General features: G+C 43.1%; 2 protein-coding genes across 6 annotated transcripts; one reads left to right on the top strand and one right to left on the bottom strand.

Annotated features, from left to right (window-relative positions):
• Positions 1-1,076: 1,076 nt before the first annotated feature.
• C25H1orf74 (chromosome 25 C1orf74 homolog) lies at positions 1,077-2,330 on the top strand (the record flags this gene model as incomplete). Its single annotated transcript, XM_062595086.1, has 1 exon — positions 1,077-2,330. A coding segment is annotated over one exon (735 nt), but the record flags the coding sequence as incomplete, so codon positions are not given.
• Positions 2,331-3,131: 801 nt separating this feature from the next.
• Positions 3,132-20,303, bottom strand: TRAF3IP3 (TRAF3 interacting protein 3). Of its 5 annotated transcripts, XM_062594931.1 has the most exons (16): positions 20,007-20,303; positions 16,391-16,807; positions 14,887-15,055; positions 14,180-14,237; positions 13,922-13,946; positions 13,467-13,496; positions 13,095-13,190; positions 8,990-9,061; positions 8,587-8,727; positions 7,509-7,646; positions 7,142-7,277; positions 6,288-6,350; positions 5,800-5,859; positions 5,097-5,245; positions 3,562-3,675; positions 3,132-3,362 (listed from the first exon to the last, which is right to left on the bottom strand). In XM_062594931.1, exons 2-16 carry the CDS (start codon positions 16,733-16,735, stop codon positions 3,279-3,281), a joined length of 1,680 nt encoding a protein of 559 aa, XP_062450915.1. In that variant the 5' UTR covers positions 16,736-16,807; positions 20,007-20,303; the 3' UTR covers positions 3,132-3,278. The 5 variants fall into 5 exon arrangements, with proteins under 5 accessions (XP_062450915.1, XP_062450913.1, XP_062450914.1 ...); XM_062594929.1 differs by having other exon boundaries at positions 3,289-3,675; XM_062594930.1 differs by having other exon boundaries at positions 3,289-3,675; positions 14,887-15,025.
• Between the last annotated feature and the right edge of the window lie 243 nt (positions 20,304-20,546).

Below are 20,546 nucleotides of genomic sequence, written 5' to 3'. Positions count from 1 at the left end.
TTAGGAGCCCGGCGCGGAGGCGCCCGGCGGCCGTTAGGAGCCCGCGCGAGCCCGGCGCGGAGGCGCCCGGCGGCCGTTAGGAGCCCGGCCCGAGGCGCGCGGCGGCCGTTAGGAGCCCGCGCGAGCCCGGCACGGAGGCGGCCGGCGGCCGTTAGGAGCCCGGCCCGAGGCGCGCGGCGGCCGTTAGGAGCCCGCGCGAGCCCGGCCCGAGGCGGGCGGCGGCCGTTAGGAGCCCGGCCCGAGGCGCGCGGCGGCCGTTAGGAGCCCGCGCGAGCCCGGCCCGAGGCGCGCGGCGGCCGTTAGGAGCCCGGCCCGAGGCGCGCGGCGGCCGTTAGGAGCCCGGCCCGAGGCGCGCGGCGGCCGTTAGGAGCCCGGCGCGGAGGCGCGCGGCGGCCGTTAGGAGCCCGGCCCGAGGCGCGCGGCGGCCGTTAGCAGCCCGGCCCGAGGCGCCCGGCGGCCGTTAGGAGCCCGGCGCGGAGGCGCGCGGCGGCCGTTAGGAGCCCGGCCCGAGGCGCCCGGCGGCCGTTAGGAGCCCGGCGCGGAGGCGCCCGGCGGCCGTTAGGAGCCCGCGCGAGCCCGGCGCGGAGGCGCCCGGCGGCCGTTAGGAGCCCGGCCCGAGGCGCGCGGCGGCCGTTAGGAGCCCGCGCGAGCCCGGCACGGAGGCGGCCGGCGGCCGTTAGGAGCCCGGCCCGAGGCGCCCGGCGGCCGTTAGGAGCCCGCGCGAGCCCGGCCCGAGGCGGGCGGCGGCCGTTAGGAGCCCGGCCCGAGGCGCGCGGCGGCCGTTAGGAGCCCGCGCGAGCCCGGCCCGAGGCGGGCGGCGGCCGTTAGGAGCCCGGCCCGAGGCGCGCGGCGGCCGTTAGGAGCCCGCGCGAGCCCGGCGCGGAGGCGCGCGGCAGCCCCACACGTCCGTGCTGCCGGCGGAAGGACGCTCCACCCCGGAAGCGGTAGGAGCCGCGGCGGCCGCTTTCCTCCGGCGTGAGGCGGCGATGGGCACGGAGGAAGCGGGCCCCGGGGGTGGCGGGCTGTCGGTGCCGGGGCTGGTGCTGGCGGCGCGGCGGGGGCTGGGGAAGGCGGGCCGGCGGCGGCTGGCGGCTGCCCGCGCCCTGCAGCTGGCTGGGGAGGTGCTGGCGGTGGCGGCGGGGCTGAAACCAGCCTTGCTGTACGACTGCGGGCCGGCGGAGGCTGAGCAGTTGCGGGACTACCTGGGGCGGCTGCGGGAGGCCGGGTTGGACCCCGGCCGCCTGCACCTGCTGAGCGTGGCGGGCAGCGTACTGGTGCTGCACCCAGGGCGCGCGGCCCAACGCCTCGAGGCCGTGCTGCGGGCCCGGCCTGCGCCCTTCCTGGATGTGTCTGTGGGCCGGGCGCAGCCGGAGCTCTGTGGAGCCTCGGCAGCCCGTACTATCACGGGCTACCTCTCGACTCTCCTGGCGCACCTCAAGACCGCAGAAGCTACTGCAGGCCCCATATCTTCCAGTGAGATTTGCTCTGCTGACTGGAACCTCTGCACTATTTTTGGGGTGCTCCTGGGCTACCCGGTGGCCTACACCTTCTCAGTGGAGGATGGCTTTGAGAACTGCTTGGCGTTGATGCCGCTGAGAGTTTTCACTGTCCAGGCCTCCTGCCGCAGGATAAGAGAAGATCTCGCAGTCCAAATTTATTCCTTCAGCATCCCTGAAAACCTTTATCCAGAGATGAAGGAGATGGTGGATGCCTGGTACAGCAACCTGAAGGACAGTTTCAGTACCCAGGATGATTTTGCAAATCTCTGCATTTCAAGTGAGGTGGTTACTCTTACAGCAGTGGCCTTATAAGACTGAGTTTGTGCTTAATCCATTTCTCACCTATATTAGGGACTGAGGTGAGAAAAACAGTTTCCAGCTGAATGGTGAGCATCCCCCTGAAGTTATCTCAGGAAGCCCTTGAAATTGTAGATCTCAGTCTCCCTTGAACATAAACTGAAGCACCAAAGAATAAATCATAGCTATCTTGGGCCTCTGATCTCTTAGGCCATTTACAATTTAAACGCTTGCGCTTCCTAGAAGATCAGTCTGTGAATATGTGTGAGTACGGTTGCTTTACAGTCTGGGTCACGACTAGACTTTTTTTTTTTTTTAAGTTATCCTTTTGCACCAGCACTCCAGACACTCCCCTCCCCAACTCGCTCATGGAGGGAATTACTTCACGGAGGGAATTCCAATGCAGGGCATTGGAAGCTGTTGGTTTCTGTACTTTTTTTCCCCACTGAGTCCATTTGTGTGCCTCACCTTCTGTAAAATTGCGATCAATACTTATTGTGAACAATTGAAAGTTAATAAAATTGTAACATTGCATTATTTTAGATATGTGAAGTTTGTTGTAGACTCCATATAACAGTTATTATGTGTATGATGTAGTGTTACGCACCTCCTTGTAGCTGGGCTTATGCTGAATGAGGGGCCAGTGCTGTCATAAAAGCAGCACAGCGCACCTCTGGAAGGAGCTTAAAAATGATAACTGTTGAATTAATGTGGTGCTGACAATGAAAGGGAAGTAGACAAGCCCATGGAGATGCCACCACAAAGGCTGGAAAGAGCAAGGAGGTAAATCTGATTAAGAAGGGAATGTTTGAGGTAGGAGAGACTACACAAAGGAATACAGGAAACTTGGGGGATTGAGGAGTGTGTTAAAAAGTGCCTCCGAATTTGCTCTGTTTTTCAGACACCAGTAGAGCTCATCCAGTGTTGAATATCTTCTGCACAGGGAGGGGAAAAAAGAGGGGTGGAAGGAAATTGTATATTCTCTTTTGCAGCCCTTTGACACAAATGAGTATTTTGTGTAGAGCACAGCATAGCTAGGGAGCTGGCAAAAAACCCAGCTACACCAATTGCTGTAGAAGGTGAGAAAGGTTTGAAGGCTTGGACAAATGTTTTAGCTGCCTAGGCATGAAAAACAGGGAATGTGGTTCTTAAATGCATGAGATGCTGAGTCTCCTTGTGACCTGTCCTTCCTGTCCCACTCAGTCCTCAAAGAGGCAATTTAAGTGGCTGTTGCCCATCAGTACAGCCTGAAACTGGGTAATGCAACCTTCAATTGAAAAAAAGAATAAACAAACCAGCAAAGAGGGAGGAATGATCTCACAGCATTTATTAGAACCATGGGAGTTCGTTTGGAGTGAGACCAGCTCAAAATATAAACCAAACAAGTATAAAAACAGTGGCATGTATATTGCAGTAAGGGCTTGTTGCTGTTGTTTTTAAAGCAGAAGTCAGTTCCTGAAGTGAGGTAATTGTAAAGGTTCTTTATGATGCATAACTTACTAGGAAAGCTGCTATGACCATTGCTATTGCCAGCACTAGGAGAGGGATCCAGTTACCATGCTGCCTCTGAAAAAGAGAAGTAAGTGTTACTGCAAAAGGGGTAGGCAGAAGAAACTTTCCATCTCCAATAGACATTCATTCATCTTTCTGCACTGCCCAAATAAATGAGAGAGAATTTTTCCCAGACCCATCTGCAGCTGCAGTCTGAAGGGACTTGCACTATTTGCAGTGGTGAGTGGAACCCAGAGAAAGGAACTTCTCCTACTTTTGACTGTTTGCTATGGAATTGATTAAGCTCATCTCGGCATTGGCGTAATTTGGTCAGGCAGGAGCGGTACTCGTCGCTGAGGGCCTCCAGCTCCAAACGCAGCTCTGTGCACTGGAAACAAAGGAAATGATTGTTAGGAAGATTGATCCTGTTCATTTTGAATGCACTGAGATTGCCACATCTCATGCAGTGGTTGCAGAGCTTCACATCCTAGTGCATTGGTGCTGTAAGGATGAGGGATTTTGCTTCTATTACCTCTGTCATGTAGGACAGAACAGAGTATAGTATTATTGGGAACATGGTGATAAAAGGCAGTTGCCCCTCTGTTAGCGTCCCATGGCCAATACTGTTTTGCTGGCATCTTTCAGCAGCATTCAAATCACATGGGAGAAAGAAGCAATAGCTATTTTTTTCTGAGCACAAATAGCATTCTTGTGTGCAGAATGGGAGGAAGTAGACTGTAAACCTGCAGCAGGGTTTCATTCCTACACTCATTCTGAATTTCACTGACTTTGCAAACACTTGCAGAGTCCTTTGGCCCTCCCATGCTGTGGGGCATGCGAGGTGCAGGCACCTCGGTCATGCTGCACAGCCCCAAAGCCCAGAGGTCTTGCAGATTCAGCCGTGTGGCATGAGCAAGACATGAAGGCCTGTGCCTTCCTGGAAACTCACATGTGAATTGCAAGACCTGCTGAGGGAGATGCGGGCTTCCCTGAGCCCTGCTGTAGTGGGAGAACCCTCAGTGGCTGCTGCAAGGGGAGACCTGGTGGCTAGGCCCTTTCACAGCTGTTTCTTTTTCCTGTGATTGTGATTTGCACACCCCCTTCAACAGCTGATGCTGAGTAACAGCTGGTGCTCTGGTGCACTCACTGTGGCTGGGTTAGTAGGACAAGTTGTTCTCCTGAGTGACTCTAAGCTCTGCTGTGGTAAGATATAAATCCTTGTTTTATAATTCCCTGCTATCTAAGTACTGCTGTAAAAATTTTGTGGGACTGCTGTCTGGGCAGAGGGTGCAGTTTGTGCTTCCAGTTTCTCAGATGAGAAAAAGCACATGAGATCAGAAATTTTTGAAGTTTCTTGTAGCCCAGTTGTATGGGTATTGCTTTTGTTAGTAGGCTGTTCTGTTATTTGTAAGCCTTTTCTTCTGTTCTCCCTTTGCGCTAGGGCCACACTTCAGCTGTTGAAGCAAAGTAACTGGCTTTTCCCTGCAAGGCTGTTGAGGCTCTTTGGCCTCTGAGAACAAAGATGGATTTCTCTCTAGAGGGCTTCATAGCAGCTTCTGAAACAGTGCCTTCTTTTCAAGGATGCAGAGTGTCTTGGCCTTACTCACAGATGCTGTGTCTGGGGTTTAGCTGAGGTTGGTACTGGAATAAAAATCTAGGGAAGACAGACCATATAAGTATTGGATACAATGTGCAGGTATGGTTATTTTTAGGAGATTTCATGTTTTTGATTCTTGGAGTACTTACACTAGCAGCACATTCCCTAACTAGATAATTTAATTTTATCTGTGATTTCAGTGACTTCCTCACCTCATTTTCCTTTGCTGTAAGTTGGGATGTCTTTTTCTGCATCTCATCTTTCAGAATTTCTTCTCCTTCCTTCTCTGGCTGCTCTAACAGAGCACTTTGTTTTTTTGTGGTAGGAGTGAGAGGTGGGGTCTGCGTGGTGAGAACCTGATCTAGAAAAACAGGCTTTTGATGAGAAACAGATCCAGGCACGCGCTCTCTCTCTCTCTCACACACAAACTCAGGACACTTTTGAGATAATATTTGCATACTACAGCATAGAAGAGGCCACAGGAGCTGGATTAGTTATCATAGTGCTCTGCTATGGATACAAATTGATCATTTTTGAGAGGAATATTTCTAAGCAGTTGCTAGAAATGGGGAGAAGAAAAGTTAAAACTTCTTGTATTACTTTCTTTATCTCAGCTGTAATAGCCATCTCAAATATATTTTCTTCAAAAAAAACAAAGTATATCAACTGAAGCAGAACTTGAAATGGAATCAATTTATTTTTTCAAAATATTTGCCATCATAAATACACTTGCATTTTAATGTTAGCTAGCAGGATATAATAACCTGCTATGTGCAATTAAGAAACAAAAAGAAAAAGACAACCCAAACTTTATGCTAAACAGATACAGAGTTCTTCTAGAGTCACTTGTAATGTCTTTGTGTGCAGTTAGAGGAGTAATTGCTGTTCTAGATCGGAGTTACAAAGTTTGCTGACCTTTCCTTTGAACCATCACTTCTGGAGTTTTCTGTTCATTGCTCTGGTTCTGTAACAAATCTGTGAATGTAAAAGGTCACTGTTATCATCAGAAGCACCCCGAAAATCTCTTCTATTTGATGTGTTTTATCTCCCTTCCTCCTTAATCTAAACCTTCCATGTTTTGAGACTCTTTATCTAAACTAAAGCAGGTAGAAAGTGGAAGACTTTTTCAGAATAAGCAGTTTCCTTGGGCTGGTGGCTTTTCTCCCTTCCTTGGCAATTCCTGACCTGATCCATATTCCCAAAGAGTACAGGAAGTGCAAGGTTTCCAGTACCAGTATTTGGAAAAACTGAAAAATATTTGCTGCTTTGCCCATTTAATACAGTGAGGCACTTGGGATAAAGTCTATACTAAAGATGCTGTGCAAGGTAAGGCTGAGCAGTGCTATACTCAATAATTTAAAAATGCTGGATCTCTTTACTTTGCGCTTCTGAGTATGACTTACTATGCAAATGGCTAATTGTTTCCTCCAAGTTTATCTTCTGTTTTTGTTCTCTTTGTAATTTACCTGAAATTAAAACAAACAAACAAATCAATATTGATGCAAAACTCTGTGTATCTTTTATGCAAGTAAGAGAAATTTGGCTTTCTTCAAATTTGCAAAGTGGAATTAACATTGTTGGGAGGCTACTGAACTCTAATCTCCGAAGAAATATGATTCTTAGATGTTAACTGTGTTTATGATTGCTTCTTCTAGTACTTCTTGCATTCTATCATTTTAAGCATGTTTGAGTGAGACTTTAACATGTTATGAAAATAGGACTGTCATCCATTTACTGTTTATTAATTGTATCAAAGAATTTGTCATGTCAAGTTTGTGTGAATTTCATTGCCTCTATCTGAAATGGCAAATAAAGTCACTATCAACATTTATTTATACACTAATATCCATCGCTATGCAGCGCTTCAAAATAGTAATGGCTTCTGCCTCACCGCTCATGTGAGAGTGGGCTTGCGTTATTGCTGTTTGATAGATTTGCCAAAGGATGCAAGTGTCTTTATCAAAGCTGAGGGCTGATCTTTTTTTCAGGTCTCTCATTTCATCCTTTCTTCTAGGATAGTAATTCAGCTTCTCTGAAATGCCTTTAATCTAGCTGGAAACTATTTACTCCAGCAGCTCTTTTGAAAATCAAGGCTCTCTCTGCAAGCTGAGATGTGCAATACACTTAAATAAAGTTTCTTTTCTGTATGTCTGTGCTTGCCTTTAAGAACATGTTATTTGAAAGTGTTTTTTTTTTTTAAGGTATATCTGCCATTCATTTCAGGGACTGACCCTCATACTCCCTCTCCGCATTATACCTTCTATAGCACTGATATGTTCTGCTTTAAGCTTGTTGTCCTCTTGCAAGGCATTGATTCTCAGGCGGAGTTCTGCATGTTCGTTTTCCAGGTTACGCAAGGCCCAGTGAAGCTCTTCATTCTGCCTGTCTGCCTGCTGAATGTGGGAAGAACCACAACATCAAGACTGCATGTAAGTGATTTATAACTGAACAATTTGGAGAACATGTGATGTGGGCCTGAAATCAGATTGTGTGTGTAACAGCACTGCTTTATCAAAGGTGCTTTCTTGAAGTGATCAAAACTTATGTGCTTTCTCTATCCACAAATCAGAAAATGTGGATTCTGGTGGGCAATGGATACTATCCCTACAAGAGAACTAACATACTTGCAGTTTGCTTTGCAAAACGTAGAAATTGTTCTCGAGCTCAGCATGTGTTTTGGTCATCTCGGTCCATTCAGCTTTCAGTGTATTGTAGTGCTCTTTCCAGAGGGCACAGTCTTCTTTTGTAACTGCTAGAGATCGCTGGGGAAGAAAGTGAACACCTGCAGGTTAACTTCCTAATGTGAGGGCTCTTAGCAGCAACCTACATTGAAGTAACAATTGGGAAGAATCATAGTAGTTGATTAAACTCAGTATAGCTCTATGTGCGTTCAACCTGAGGAGGGAAATAGCCCTCATTCGTTTTAGCTTAGCTTGTGCCTCTAGGCATGGTGTCAGACTGGGGGAGCAAGCAGTGGGAGATCAGCTCTCTGCATCTGTAATAAAAAGAATTATGCTAACTTGCTTTATGTAGCAGCAGAACGTATGTGAATGTGACGCCACCTGATGGACAGCCTGAAAATAGGGAGAAGGGTTTTACCGTGACGGTTGGGTTGTTCACGCAGAGGTGAGATTAACTACTGCAGGTTTACTGGAGGGCATTACCTGAAGTTTTGTGCCTGTGTGGATTTAGAGGTCTGGTAATATTAGCATCCCACATGAGATATGATTTATTTATTGTTCTGAAAATAACATTTGGCATTTTTTGACCCATAAAATGCTTTACATAGAAAATATATTTTGGTCTGAAAGAGCTGTCTCAGGAAAAGCATCTGTAGAGATCTCATGCACTTAATGTGTTCGTAGCTTGTTACTTGTGTGTGCATGTGGGGAGGCTGGAAATGGACTGAGGGACCATGGAGAAGAGGGAATCACACACAAAACTGCCAAACAACAGCTTATTTCTCCAGGTGTGAAATGCTTTTAATAACCCAATCTGTGGCTCACAAAATGAGTGCAGGTTATCAAACATATTCCAAAGAAGCTTGCCACTAAGGGGATAACTGCTTGAGGCTTTGCTCAGTAACTAAAATATGTTATTTCTGCATCTCTGTTGATAATGGTAAATTAGTCGTCATCTTTCACTGAATTAAGGGGCAGTAAAACTAGACTGAAGCAGAACCAGAGGTAAAATATCTCTTACCTGAGAGTTTTGCAGCTGCTGTTCTGCTTGAAGTTTGTCCTCAAGCATTTTCTGAAGAGCCTCTTTTGCCTTCTGCTCGTAGGTCTGTTTTTGGTTCTCCATCTCTATGAGGATCTTCTTCACACACTCCTTTGAGTAGCTCTTTAAATGAAGAATTAAACTGCTTGAAGGGTCTTATCTGACATATTTCTATTCTTGATAAACCTGAATATTAGCAAATCCACAGTGTGTAAATGCTGCTGCTAACTTGCTGAGAAGCCTTGCTTCAGCAAAGAGGAAAAGTAGTTTTCAGAACCATATCTAATCAGATTTCTTTAGAAACTGAGACCAAACCTATTGATTCCCTATTTCATTTTTGTGCATTTCTTAATCCATGTTTGGTTTTCAGAGTCAAATAGATTACCTGGGTGCAGGCCTGCAGTTGATTTTCAAGTGCTCTAAGCTTACACTTCAGTTTATCTTCATTTAGCTGACCCTAGAGAGAAAACAAACAAACAGAACAGAACAATTGGATCAATGTGTGGAATCATGACTTGCACAATATTTCCTCTTTGAAAATACAGTGTTTTGCTGGCTTGTGTTTTGATTCACTTTCTTCCTTTTTTGTATAATATTATAGCTAGATTTGATCAAAATCTTTTCAACATTTGGATTTCAAATAAGCTTTTGCAATCTCAGAATAAATAGGATATGGGGGAAAAAAAATACATATTGAAAAACTCTCCTGAGGCAATTCCACCAGTTAAAGGAGTGCAGATATTTGCAGTGGAATCACTTTGCTATTAACTTCTCATTTCAAGTTAGTCTGGTTGAATCTATTCTAAGCATCATTGCTGTCTTGTCTGCTCATACAGCCTTGTTTCCTGGATGATGATTGTTCCTCCCTGCAACATTCTTTGCCTAAAGCTCTGGCTGGTAATGTCTTGTCTTACTGGTTTCCTTAGGAAATAGCTTGGGTCTGCATTGCACCATCTCACAGCTGGGCAGGGGGATAGAGGGCAACAATGATGATTCATTTTCCCTGTTATAATCTTTGCTTAGGCTTTTTACCGAAGTTATATGAAACCAGACTTGCATGCAAATTCAGATAAAATCTCTAGCAAAGAGTTCACACAGACTTTTTTCCACTACTGATACTGAGAATGCCCAAATCATCTCTTCTTGCTACTGTTTGAAGTCAAGCCTCTGAATGAGTAACTCCTTGATGTTATAGGAATAGCTTTTAGACCTAAGCAAAACTAGGTTCTCTGGTGTTAAAGTACTGTTTAAATTTACGCAGAGGTATATTTACAGTCCCAAAGAGTCAATCTTCCAAGTTCAGTTGTTCAGCTTAAAAAAAAACCCAAAGGCTATGTCTTAAAATGTAGGTGGTATTTTAAAAAGCATTTTTGTATCATATATCTAATTTTCCCTTGCAGTTAATTTTATTCTGCTATTTTTAAAAGTTCATTTCAAGAGGATAGTAGTGTTTTATGGCCATTCTAGGCAGCTGTAAATGACTGTAAAGTACAAGGCAACTGAGCACCAAGCCTTTCCTACACTTGAGAGCAGAAATGTGCTGGCAAGATTATAGCAGCTTATACATTGGCAAAAGAACATGCAGCACAGAGATTTCCCTAAATGGAATAAGCTACCTGTAAAAGCTTTTACCAGAACTACTGTGTCAGTGAGGGGTGCGTTAACATGCATATACGTAGGCAAGCATAAGAAACTATGTCTCTGACCAAAAAAGTTATGCTAGGAAATTTTGGTCCAACTCTCCTGTTAATGGTTATCCACCTGAAAGAGGCTGGTAAGAAAATACTGTGACTGTAGCTACCATCATATGGTGGGTTTTTTTGTTTGTGTCCACCCCACCCCAGTTCTGCAGTGCCTCAGGTAACAGCTGACACTGCTTGTGGATCCTTGCACTAAGCCTTGACAGATAACCTGAAGATAGCTACTGAAATCCAGTCAGAGGAAAGGATCAGGGTTAATGCATTCCAAATATGCCTCTTCTTGCATATCATCCTTATCTTCAGAGTTTAAAGAGTTACTGGAATGAGCAGCTCAAAAACCTTTGGCTGAAAACTCTCTCCTCTGCTGCATTTCTCTATAGCATCAGTGAAGTGATGTGTGGGTGTTTTAAAACGGTTTTTGTCTGACAGCTGTAGTGTTCTGTTTGTCCTACAACTGGTAGATTGTCTCTGGCGCTCCTGGCTCTTAGTTGTTTTAAATAGCTGGTTTAAAGCAACAGTTTTAAGCACTGTTTTTGGAATATTTTCAGTTTGCCTAAACACAATGCTTTTGCTAGAAAAAAGGCTCCAGAGTAGCAATACTCTGAAAATGACAAAAAGCCTCTGCAGAATTGTAAGATACTCTCAAAAGTTAGGGTCAACTTTACAGAAAGGGAAAGAAAAATGTATCAAAAAATCTTAAGTTCATTCTTTAAGAATGAGTGCAGCTCAAAACTAATTACTCTTAATAAGAGACTTACTTAGCTTCCTTAATCTGACAGTTTCAATATATTTGAATCAATACATATGCAAGCAAGTATTACAACAAATGGGAGAACATAGGCCCAGATCTCTGGTACATAGGTGTCTTTAACCAAGTTAAAGTTGTTTAAGTTAGTACAAGTTAAATAGTGGGAGGGGGAAGGAACCAAAGGATTTACTCTTCAGTTTAACTACACTCCTGTTCTCCTAAAGAGTACTCACTTCCTCTAACAAATCAGAAAGCACCCATGAACACAAGAAGCAGGCTCTCAAAAATGACTGGCTAATTTACGAGTTATTGCCCAGTCGGTCATGTATATGCAATCACACTTCTTAATCCTTTCTAATGTTTTGGAGGTTAAAATTGCTGCACCAATATTTAACATCTCACCTAGGCCTGGGAACAGATAACTGACAATTGGTGCACAGCACATAGCATAGGACCTGTCTGTACCCTCCTCTGACAGCATCTCCTGAGGAAGCCCCTTTCCCCCTCTAGCCTGCCTCCCTCACTATGTGCTCTAGGTGCTACCAAAGGATCACTTCTCAGTATGTAGCTTCTTCTTTGTTTGCCTTCTTGGCTACAATGCCAGCAACAAGTTAATTTTTAGTCTCTGATGAAAGGCTGAATGTAGAGGTGGCAGGACAGTTTCTTTTCTATAGAAGAGATAGCAAGAGGTAAAATGCACCCACCTGTTTCTAATCTGAGGTTTCATGGCTACTTTCTGCAGTGCATGTGTGTCAGTGTTTTTTCCTGCTCATGTTATATTTTGAAGAAGTGAGCAAAGGCGGAAGTTTCTAACCGCAGTACATCTAACACAATTTTTTTATACCATCTCACCCAATCATTTGCTCCTCTGCCCCAACAGAACCTTAAAACCTTTTTTTCTTTAGTACTGTTAATTTATTATGGCACAACAAAATGTATGTTAATATTTGATTTAATATTCTTATGTAAAATATTGTGTCACCATAAAATGAGTTATAAAGTACATCACCTTAACTTCACCTCCTAATCTCTAGCAAAAAATGGGCCCTTGATCAGTGCTGACCAGAGGATTTAGTTTGAGTTGTGGGAAACAGTGAGATATAGGGCCATGATTCAGCAGTGCATTTAAGATTAAAGAGGTTTTTAAGAGCTGTGCAGTACTGTGTGCAGTATCTCCTGGCTTATATCTGGGACTGGAAATATGTCTCATGAAGGAACCAAGGCAGTGGTGTGTGCAGAGGATGTCTCTGCTGTTCTTTGTCAGCAGGAAACTGAGTAAGGTGGAGCATATCAGACAGATCGGGGTTCTTTGGTCATTGTGTTCTTGCTTTAGAAAAAAAAAAGTTTTTGTTGCACCTACTCCCCAACAAAAAACATAATGTTTTATGTGCATCTAAATTTTTTATTTTAGCCAGAAAAGTCATTTTGACAAAATAATTTGAAATTTGTCTTCACTGGGGCAGAAAAGATCACAGATTGTTGTTTGCCTTCAATCTGATCTTTTCCACTTATACTTCCATTTGCTTTTTATTTAAGAAACACTGTAAAAAGCAAGTATAGGAAACCCAAAACCTTAAAGAATAATAATAGGGGAGGGAAAGCTAATACTTCCTGTTAATCTGAAAGAAAAATAAATAAATAAAATAATAAAAAGTAAATCTAGTAACCATGTTTTCATCAAACATGGGGACAAAAATGAAAAAATTCAAGCAAAGTAAAACCTTGACTTCTTTCTGAGTTTGTATTCAACTAGTCGTAAAAAGAAAGATGACTGAAACGAAAGAGGAAGGTAAAGTAGTGCCTTTCTGCCCAGGTAAACAGTTCTGCATGACATCTTATCTTCTAGCAAATAGAGTTGAGCTTTAGACTTGTAACATCTCCAAGCCCCTAAAAAGTTAAGATTAGGCAGAGCTAGAAATTAGCTATTGGAAATAAAATGAGACGTGTGGGTCCTTTTTGCTTCTGTACATAAGCTAGGCCCTGCCAAGACAGAATCTCAAACCCAGCACCAGCTGGAGTTGTTTAGTGCAGTCATCTGGTACCTGCCAGGATTTTTCTGATGCTTGCAGCAGTGTGGAGAAAAGCTCCTGCAAAATCACCATTTTCTGCTTCAGCAACAGCTCCCGATGCAGTGCCTCCTGCAGATGAAATAGGAAAGCCTGTTTTTTATAGATGCTCTATGTGTGATTTGGTGCCTAGAGTTGACTAGTTTCATTCCTACAGCTCATAATTAGTGTTTTCACTGTTTGGTATGTTTGAGATGGGTCCTTGGCTTCAATAGCATATCTGTGCTTTCTCCTTGCCATATTAAAACTGGGCACAAAACACTCTTTTATTTAAAAACAACAAAAAACATTCAAATACTCTTTCATCAGTTACTTTCTAGATAGGTGCTTATAATATTTGGTACGTACCTTCAGGTAGTTGGAAAGTTGCATTATTTCCTGAAAGGGAAAGGGGAAAGTATTAAAAACTGTAGGATCATTTGATGTAACCATTCTATAAAATGGCTACAAATTTCAAACACTTTGAAATAAATAAACAGCATGAGTTTGGGTTTACTATGCAACAAATTAGAAACATAACATACTGTCTTTTTTTTCCCAGCACAATGAAAATATGTTCTGTAACTCCTTACACTATTGGAGTTATGCCATTCTTGTCATAGAGTATATCAAATCAGGGCAATTATTGCATAGAAACAATTATATCTCTGAAATAGAGTGCCTTTCTTTACCACAGTAACAATTTTTCACAAACAGAAGCTGCAGAAAGATAGCACCAGTCAGTGTTCCAGTTGGAAATCTTAGAAGCAAATCTTGCTTTTTCATGAATTCAAGAATAATTATTATTCATGTATTTAGCTTACCTTATTTAAAACTGCTATTCCATAACTAAAATAAAAAGGAATATATGTTAGTAAGACGATATGATACCGATTTCTGAATCTATCCATAGCTGTAGATATCAGCCTCTACCCATCATCCAAAGCAGACTGTGATTATTTCTTTTCTACAGCTAAAGCTTATGCTAACATGAAATATATAGAGTCCTTTTCATCTAAGGCCAGTGACTTAAAGGTATCTATGAATTCACAACTCAAAAAAGGAGGAGAGAACATGCTTACTCTGTCTGTTGGCTTGAGTCTTTCATTTTTGTACTTGAATTTGTAAGTATCTGAGTTTCTGAAAAAAGAAAACAAAAGGATATGGGCCTGATTCCCTCAGCCCAAGGGATGAAGAAATACATTTTTGCTTGACTACGCATCTACACCATCTCAGAAATGGTGTCATTTTGGAGAATAGTTGTTTAAACAGCATTTAGTAAAACAACTGAATAGGGACAAGGAGCAAGGAAGAATCCCATTCTCAGATGAAAAGAAAAATGTTAATTAAATAATTTTCTGATTAAAATTAGCCCACAATCCTATCAAATAATCTAGGGAATTTGCAAGAAAACTGTAGCACAAAACTGAGCCTTATTTTTATCCAACAACAGGGTGTATTGAACTGTGGGCTGAGTTGGTTTATGCTTCCGTAGAAAAAATATTCTTAAACGTGCAGTTCAAAGGGGAGAAAAATTCAGACTAGGATGATAAAAACTTAACGATAGGTATGTTGCTGATAGCCAGGGAGTTAGTGTTAGAGGAAAAGCTACCCTAGAACTCAAAAACCCAGTCTTCTGATGGTGCCAAACGAATGGTCTTGCATCAGCAGATGAGAAACCTCCTGCACCTAACAAGTCCACTGAAACTTGGAGGTAGAAGGAAAGTGCTGTGGTTCTGGTTCTGTTTTGAAAGACAAGTGCTGGTTAGGCAGCCAGTTCCTCATGTACCTTGAATGTCTGTGGAGATGCCTTTACTGGGGATCTTTTCTGATGAAACGGCACAGGAGTGAAAACTACTCGGCCTGAGATGCGTGCTGACCCCAAACTGGTAGTGTGTGTATGGGGACACACTGTGGCTCCATGGGCGCTGAAACAACACAGCAGCTTCTGTGAGTATCTGGAACAGATTGACAAGAGATAGGAGCAAACAGAAGAACTGGCTGTGGCCCAGCTAAGGCTTTGCATCCGGGTCACCTGGGAACAGTATGGACTGAGCAGCATCAGCAGAGATGCAGGGAGAGGCCGCAGCTATTTCCATGAGGATTTGTTACTTTGGCTGAAGTGATGTGAACTGCAGCATCTCAAAAGCCATGTAGGGGAGCAAGGGGAAAACCTGCTAGCTCCTGGGGGAATACAGAGTGCCCCAAACAGGATAAAGAAGCCAGAAGTGTGTCAAGCCCATTTTGGAAAGGGTGAGAACTTCTGGTATCAGAGAGCTGGATCCTGGCTCATGATACTGCTCTGATTTGGCTGCCTTGTGTAGAAGTATCTATTGTGCACTCGGTGGAGTTCTTCCTCTGCTTCTGAGGAGAATGGCATGCCTTTTCCCACCTACTTCTTTGTCTCCGTGCAGCCTTGTTCTGGTATGAGAGATGAAGCATGCTGCTGCCACCAAAGAAACAAAGAGTGGAAAGCACTGTGCACGGGCCATATGCGTGTAAATGCTTGCTTTAGATTCTTGCTGTCTAATATGTAATTAAACCTAGTGAACCAAATAGTAGCAGGAGGTAAATAACTTCTCTCCACCCTTTCACTCTGTGAAGGGAACTTGAAGGTGTGCCTGTGCTTTTGCAGTCATCTCGCATTCTGCTCTCTCTGGTTGCTTATGTCAATGAAGCCCCTAGGATGAACTCATAACATGCTGGGGAAATGATTCAGTTTGCACAGGGTATAAGTTTAGAAAGAAAGTCTGTCTGGCTCTGATTGGAGTGTTTTGTATAGTATCTCTCTCTAGGTATTATTCAGTGCACTGGCTCCTCTAGGTTAGTATTTGCTGTGCAGCAGAGTAGTGTGTAATATTGAATGAGTAACAGACTGTATCCTAACTCCTGCATACTTCCTGCTGACAGTAAAGGTGACAGAGGGAAGCCAAATGCTTAGAGCTCAGTTTTTAAGGGTAAAAATAACAATTTAAGTGCAAAACAATAATCTGGCAATTAAGATGTAGGGTTGTGCTTGGAGAAATGGCAGTAAGTCTCCATCTGGTTCAAGTTTATAAAAGTTCAGGATTTGGAAAATGGGAGGAACACACTCAGAGTGATATGACCAAGGATAAACTTGGTCAACTCCAGAGTCCTTAAAGAAGTACAGGTTACTGTTAGTGCATTCTCCGTTTTTGTCTTTACTTTGATTTGGATCCCAGTGCTGTTGAAACTGGTGGTCCTATTGCTTTTGGTGGGCACTGCACAAGGTACATAGTGAGTAATTAATTGCCCTTAAAGCCAGGTATTACCTGGAATGGAACCGGTGACCTCAGATCCACCCATGGTGAGGGATGCTGGGGGATATATGTCTCATTCCCTTGTCCTAGGGGAGCTTGTGCTCCCGGGAGAGGTTTCCTTGGTTTGTTTGTTTCTTCAGTCACTAGGTTTCTTCTTCTCAGGAACTCTCTCTGCCGGGGACTCTGGGACTGCTTCTCTGCTTCCTTTTCAATGTATTTCCCAATGCGCCGGCACGTGGTCACATTTTTTCGCCTCCGCAAATTCTCGCGTGTCTCATGCCGCCGCTCGCACTTCTCATCATAGCTCTCACTTGAACGTTTATGCCGTTGTGGTGTCTTTTCAGGTTGGCTAATCATGTCAGTAATCAAGTACGTAAACTTGCAAGTTTGTAGTCACCTCCTCTCCTTTTCACTTTGGGATACTTCTCCCTGAAGAAAACAAAGGAAAAGACACAATTCAAGTGAAAATAATAATTATTTCTGGAATTAAATAAATGTGAAATATTTGTAGATGGACAGCAGTTCTGGAGTTCTTATCCAGTGGGTAAAGGTAGTTTTCTTGTAGAAATCTATTATCCATGAACTTCTGTGTGTCAACTATGTAAAACACATTCCATGTTTTTACTCTTCAATTATATGGATGCTAAACTAGGGAAATGCTTAGAACAGAATTTCAAAAATAGTTAACCTCATGAAGGGAGCTTCATATCCAGGCATTATTGCTTTGTTGCTTCCACTTGTTTCTCTAGGAGAACTGCTTTCTTGCTGAAATAAAATTCCTCTGCCATTCAGACGTTTTTTCCCTGTGCACACTGAACTTCACTGCTTCTGCTCTTAGCCCTTTAGCCAACCCAAAGAAAACAAAAGAAGAACAATAGCTGCTGCTATTTCTGTAATAAAGTTCTTTTAAGTGTATGCTTATTTTGCCGATGCTTTTTTTTTTTCTCAGTATGTCCAGACATAGGTTTACTATTGTAATTTACTATTCAAGCAGTTGCATATATTTCTTAGTGATGGTTGCCTTTCCTATATGCATAGAGGTCTGGAACACTGAAAACATGTTATAGTGTTGTAGGGATATTTTTTTAGTGGAACATCTGGAAGAGTCCCAAGAGATCTAAGCACCCAGTCTCTTAAAAACTCTAGCTAGCAAGTGCTTCTTTCTTTTATCTGTGTTGCTCCATCCCCTTCCGTAGTACTTTGGCTCAGATGACTGCTAACTCTCAAGGTAACTTCCCTGCCCTCCCCTACCCCCATTCCACCTTTTGCATTCAGCCAACTTCTGTCCAGAAGCATGTTCCATCTCTCTTTAAAAACTGTTAAGAACCACCAGCTTTCCCAACGAAAATACAGCAAATCCTTCTTAGCCCAGGGGACAAAAAAGAGAGCTTTGGCTGCACGCAGCAAGAGTCCAAACTCTGCAAAAATGTTTTGTGAGGCTGGCAATCTCAAATCGCCAATCACTGCACAAACATGTAATTCCTAACTTAAATCTTTAAAGTTGGATCTCCTTCTGTTCTGCATCATAGAGGAATAATTCCCCCGATTTAGTATGTGAGTGTTCCTGATGCTAATTTATATTGATGTAAATGAGGACTGGAATAGCTGTGTTGGGATTGTGACAATACCACATATTGGGCTGAGGGAAACTTCAGATATTGCTTAGATTATTGTCTGATAACATGGTCCAGGGGTTGGAAATGAAGATCTCTTCCAGATGTCATCCTGCATGTTAAAGCAACTCATGCACCTGGAGGGAGTGGTAACAACAACATGTATCTTTACAAGGCAAGGCCATATGTCACCCTTTTTTCTGCTGTGACATCAAAATGCTAAGGCTTTTCTCTTTGGATTGGGCCACTAAAAATAGTAAAAGCTATGTTCAAGACTTCTGTAGCAACTGTTGGTAACAGTTATTAAATGTGTCTCTGTTAGGTCAGTGTCCTACAGCTCGCTGCTCTCAGAGCTTGACAGACTGAAAGATGATTGGCTTTGGAGTTGTGGATCACTCAGATGCCTGGCAGGCCTTCTGTGCTCCTGCTAATTTCTTCTACCTGCTTTTTGTATCTGTTATCAATTCTGAGTCTGAGAAGTATTGTGATGCGTGTTTGTTTGTTTTGATTTAGTAAATCATATTAATCTAGGATGGAGTATGAAGAAAGTGAATTTTGATCCAACTTAAATCTTGTTCTTGTCAAACAAAAACAACAATTTCATTGTCTCGTTTTGTCTCAAGCAATTATAAAGTCAATGAGTCTAATGAAAATAATTTGATATTTTTGTGTTTAAAATCAGCTCTATAATGCTTTTTATTGGCTTTATTCTAGATGTGGCATAACCTAAGCATGGTTACCAGCACTGCCATTTTACAGGGACTTCCTTTCAAAATGAGAACAGCCTTTTTAAGATGATCATAATAGTTCTTGCTGCTAAACGGAGGAAATGCGTGCATATTACTTCAAATGCCCAGTCAGAGAAATGAAGCTTCAAAGATATTGCTGAAATTAACCACTTGCTGAAAGATTAGGCAGCACTCCTTTTTTTCCTTTGTATTTGTTTGAATATTCTGTGTTTTAGGACTTTTAAAAGCTTTGAAAGCGTGTCTAATTTTAGCTTAAATTTACCGAATCATCCCAACGGTATTTCAGTATTCAGATGTTTCTTATTGTAATACATTTTGCAGCTGAAGTAGTCTGGGGCTTGTTATTTCCATACAGCTTTCATGTCCACATCATAATAATTTCATTGTGTTCATTTGGGGTCTTGCTCACACACATGCTTTTGCTCAGCCCAGCAGGCAAGGCAAGGTCTGGCAAACAGCTTCACAAATTGTGGAGTCTTGGCATATGCCCAACAAACCTCCCTTAAAACCTGAAGCTGAGTATGAACTCCTTAATTTGGGACAAATATATATATATATATACATATATATATATACACACACACACACACAGCCAAACCTGATCTGATCCAAACTCTTAAGAATCTGATAAAAGCATTCTCAACTTGGTTTTCTTAATTTAGAAATGACCTAATCAGATGCTGAGTCTGGACACTGCTCCTCATACATTCTGCTCCCTTCCATGCTCAGAGGCCTGGATCATCAAACTCTTCTAATCTGAAATAGCTCAGTTACTGTCCCACCTGTTCCACCTCTGTGGTCTGCAGATTCTGTTACTGTGCATCCAAGGAAAACTTTTGTAATTTATTTGGTTAAACAAAAAGCAAGGCAGAAGAATAAAGAAATAAACAATTCATTTCTTACTTCAAGCTGAGCAAACTGTTGAGGCCTTCTTGACAAATTACTATTTTATTTTATTCTTCTGTCACTCAAAGTTACCCTCTCTCTTAAAAAAAAAAAAAAAAAAAAAAAAGAAAAAAAGAAAAGTGTCCTTCGTCTTTGTTTTCAGGCTGCTATGCTTCTTGCTTCAAGGAGGGAGAAAAATAAACCAAGAAAAAAAACAAGACCCCCCACCCCACCCCTTCTTGCTGGTTCATGTTACAGCCTCCCAGTGTCAGTCATCTAGGCTGAGACCAGGGGCACAAAAAGCACATGCTGCCACCTTTTAGCATACCAGCCTGCCGCCCCTGTCCATCCCTCGCTAGCCCCAGAGCAGTAGACACTTACCTCTGTCCTGTAATGCCAGCCTCAAAGTAAAAGAACAAAAAATAAGAAGTCTGGTCCCATTCCACAACCTCTACGAAGCTTTGGCGGAGGAAAGGGTGAGTGCTAGGTTATCAGGCACAAACATGCTCCAACTGTCATCTTCGTTCCAACAACTTCATTTTGCTACTCTCTGACTTTTTTTTTTTTTTTTTTTTTCTCTTTCTCTTTCTCTCTCTTCTAAAACAGGAAACGTATAAGCCGCAGTGCCTAACCCTGGTTCCTGTCTCTGCTCTGAATTTATAGCATAGGAGAAGAAGCTGCTAGGTGCAAGGCAGTGCTAGGACCTGACTCAGTACGGCATTTGGGTTGTCTTGTGATGCAAGAGGCTGCAATTTTGCTATTAGGGCCAGCAACTATCTTCTGGGCTATCTTACTTTATCAGTCTCTGACACTCAGAGGTTGAATGTTGGTTCAAGGAGTTGTTTGTGGCACACCGTGACTGAATCCCTCAAAGCTGCTTTCAGTAAAGAATTCAGACTTAGGGAAGTACAATAATGCTAT

This window comes from Rhea pennata, chromosome 25 (assembly GCF_028389875.1).
Source record: "Rhea pennata isolate bPtePen1 chromosome 25, bPtePen1.pri, whole genome shotgun sequence".
In the NCBI taxonomy this organism is placed as follows: Eukaryota; Metazoa; Chordata; class Aves; order Rheiformes; family Rheidae; genus Rhea; species Rhea pennata.
Note: the sequence above shows the minus strand (reverse complement) of the source record. Positions and strands in the feature narration are given on the sequence as shown.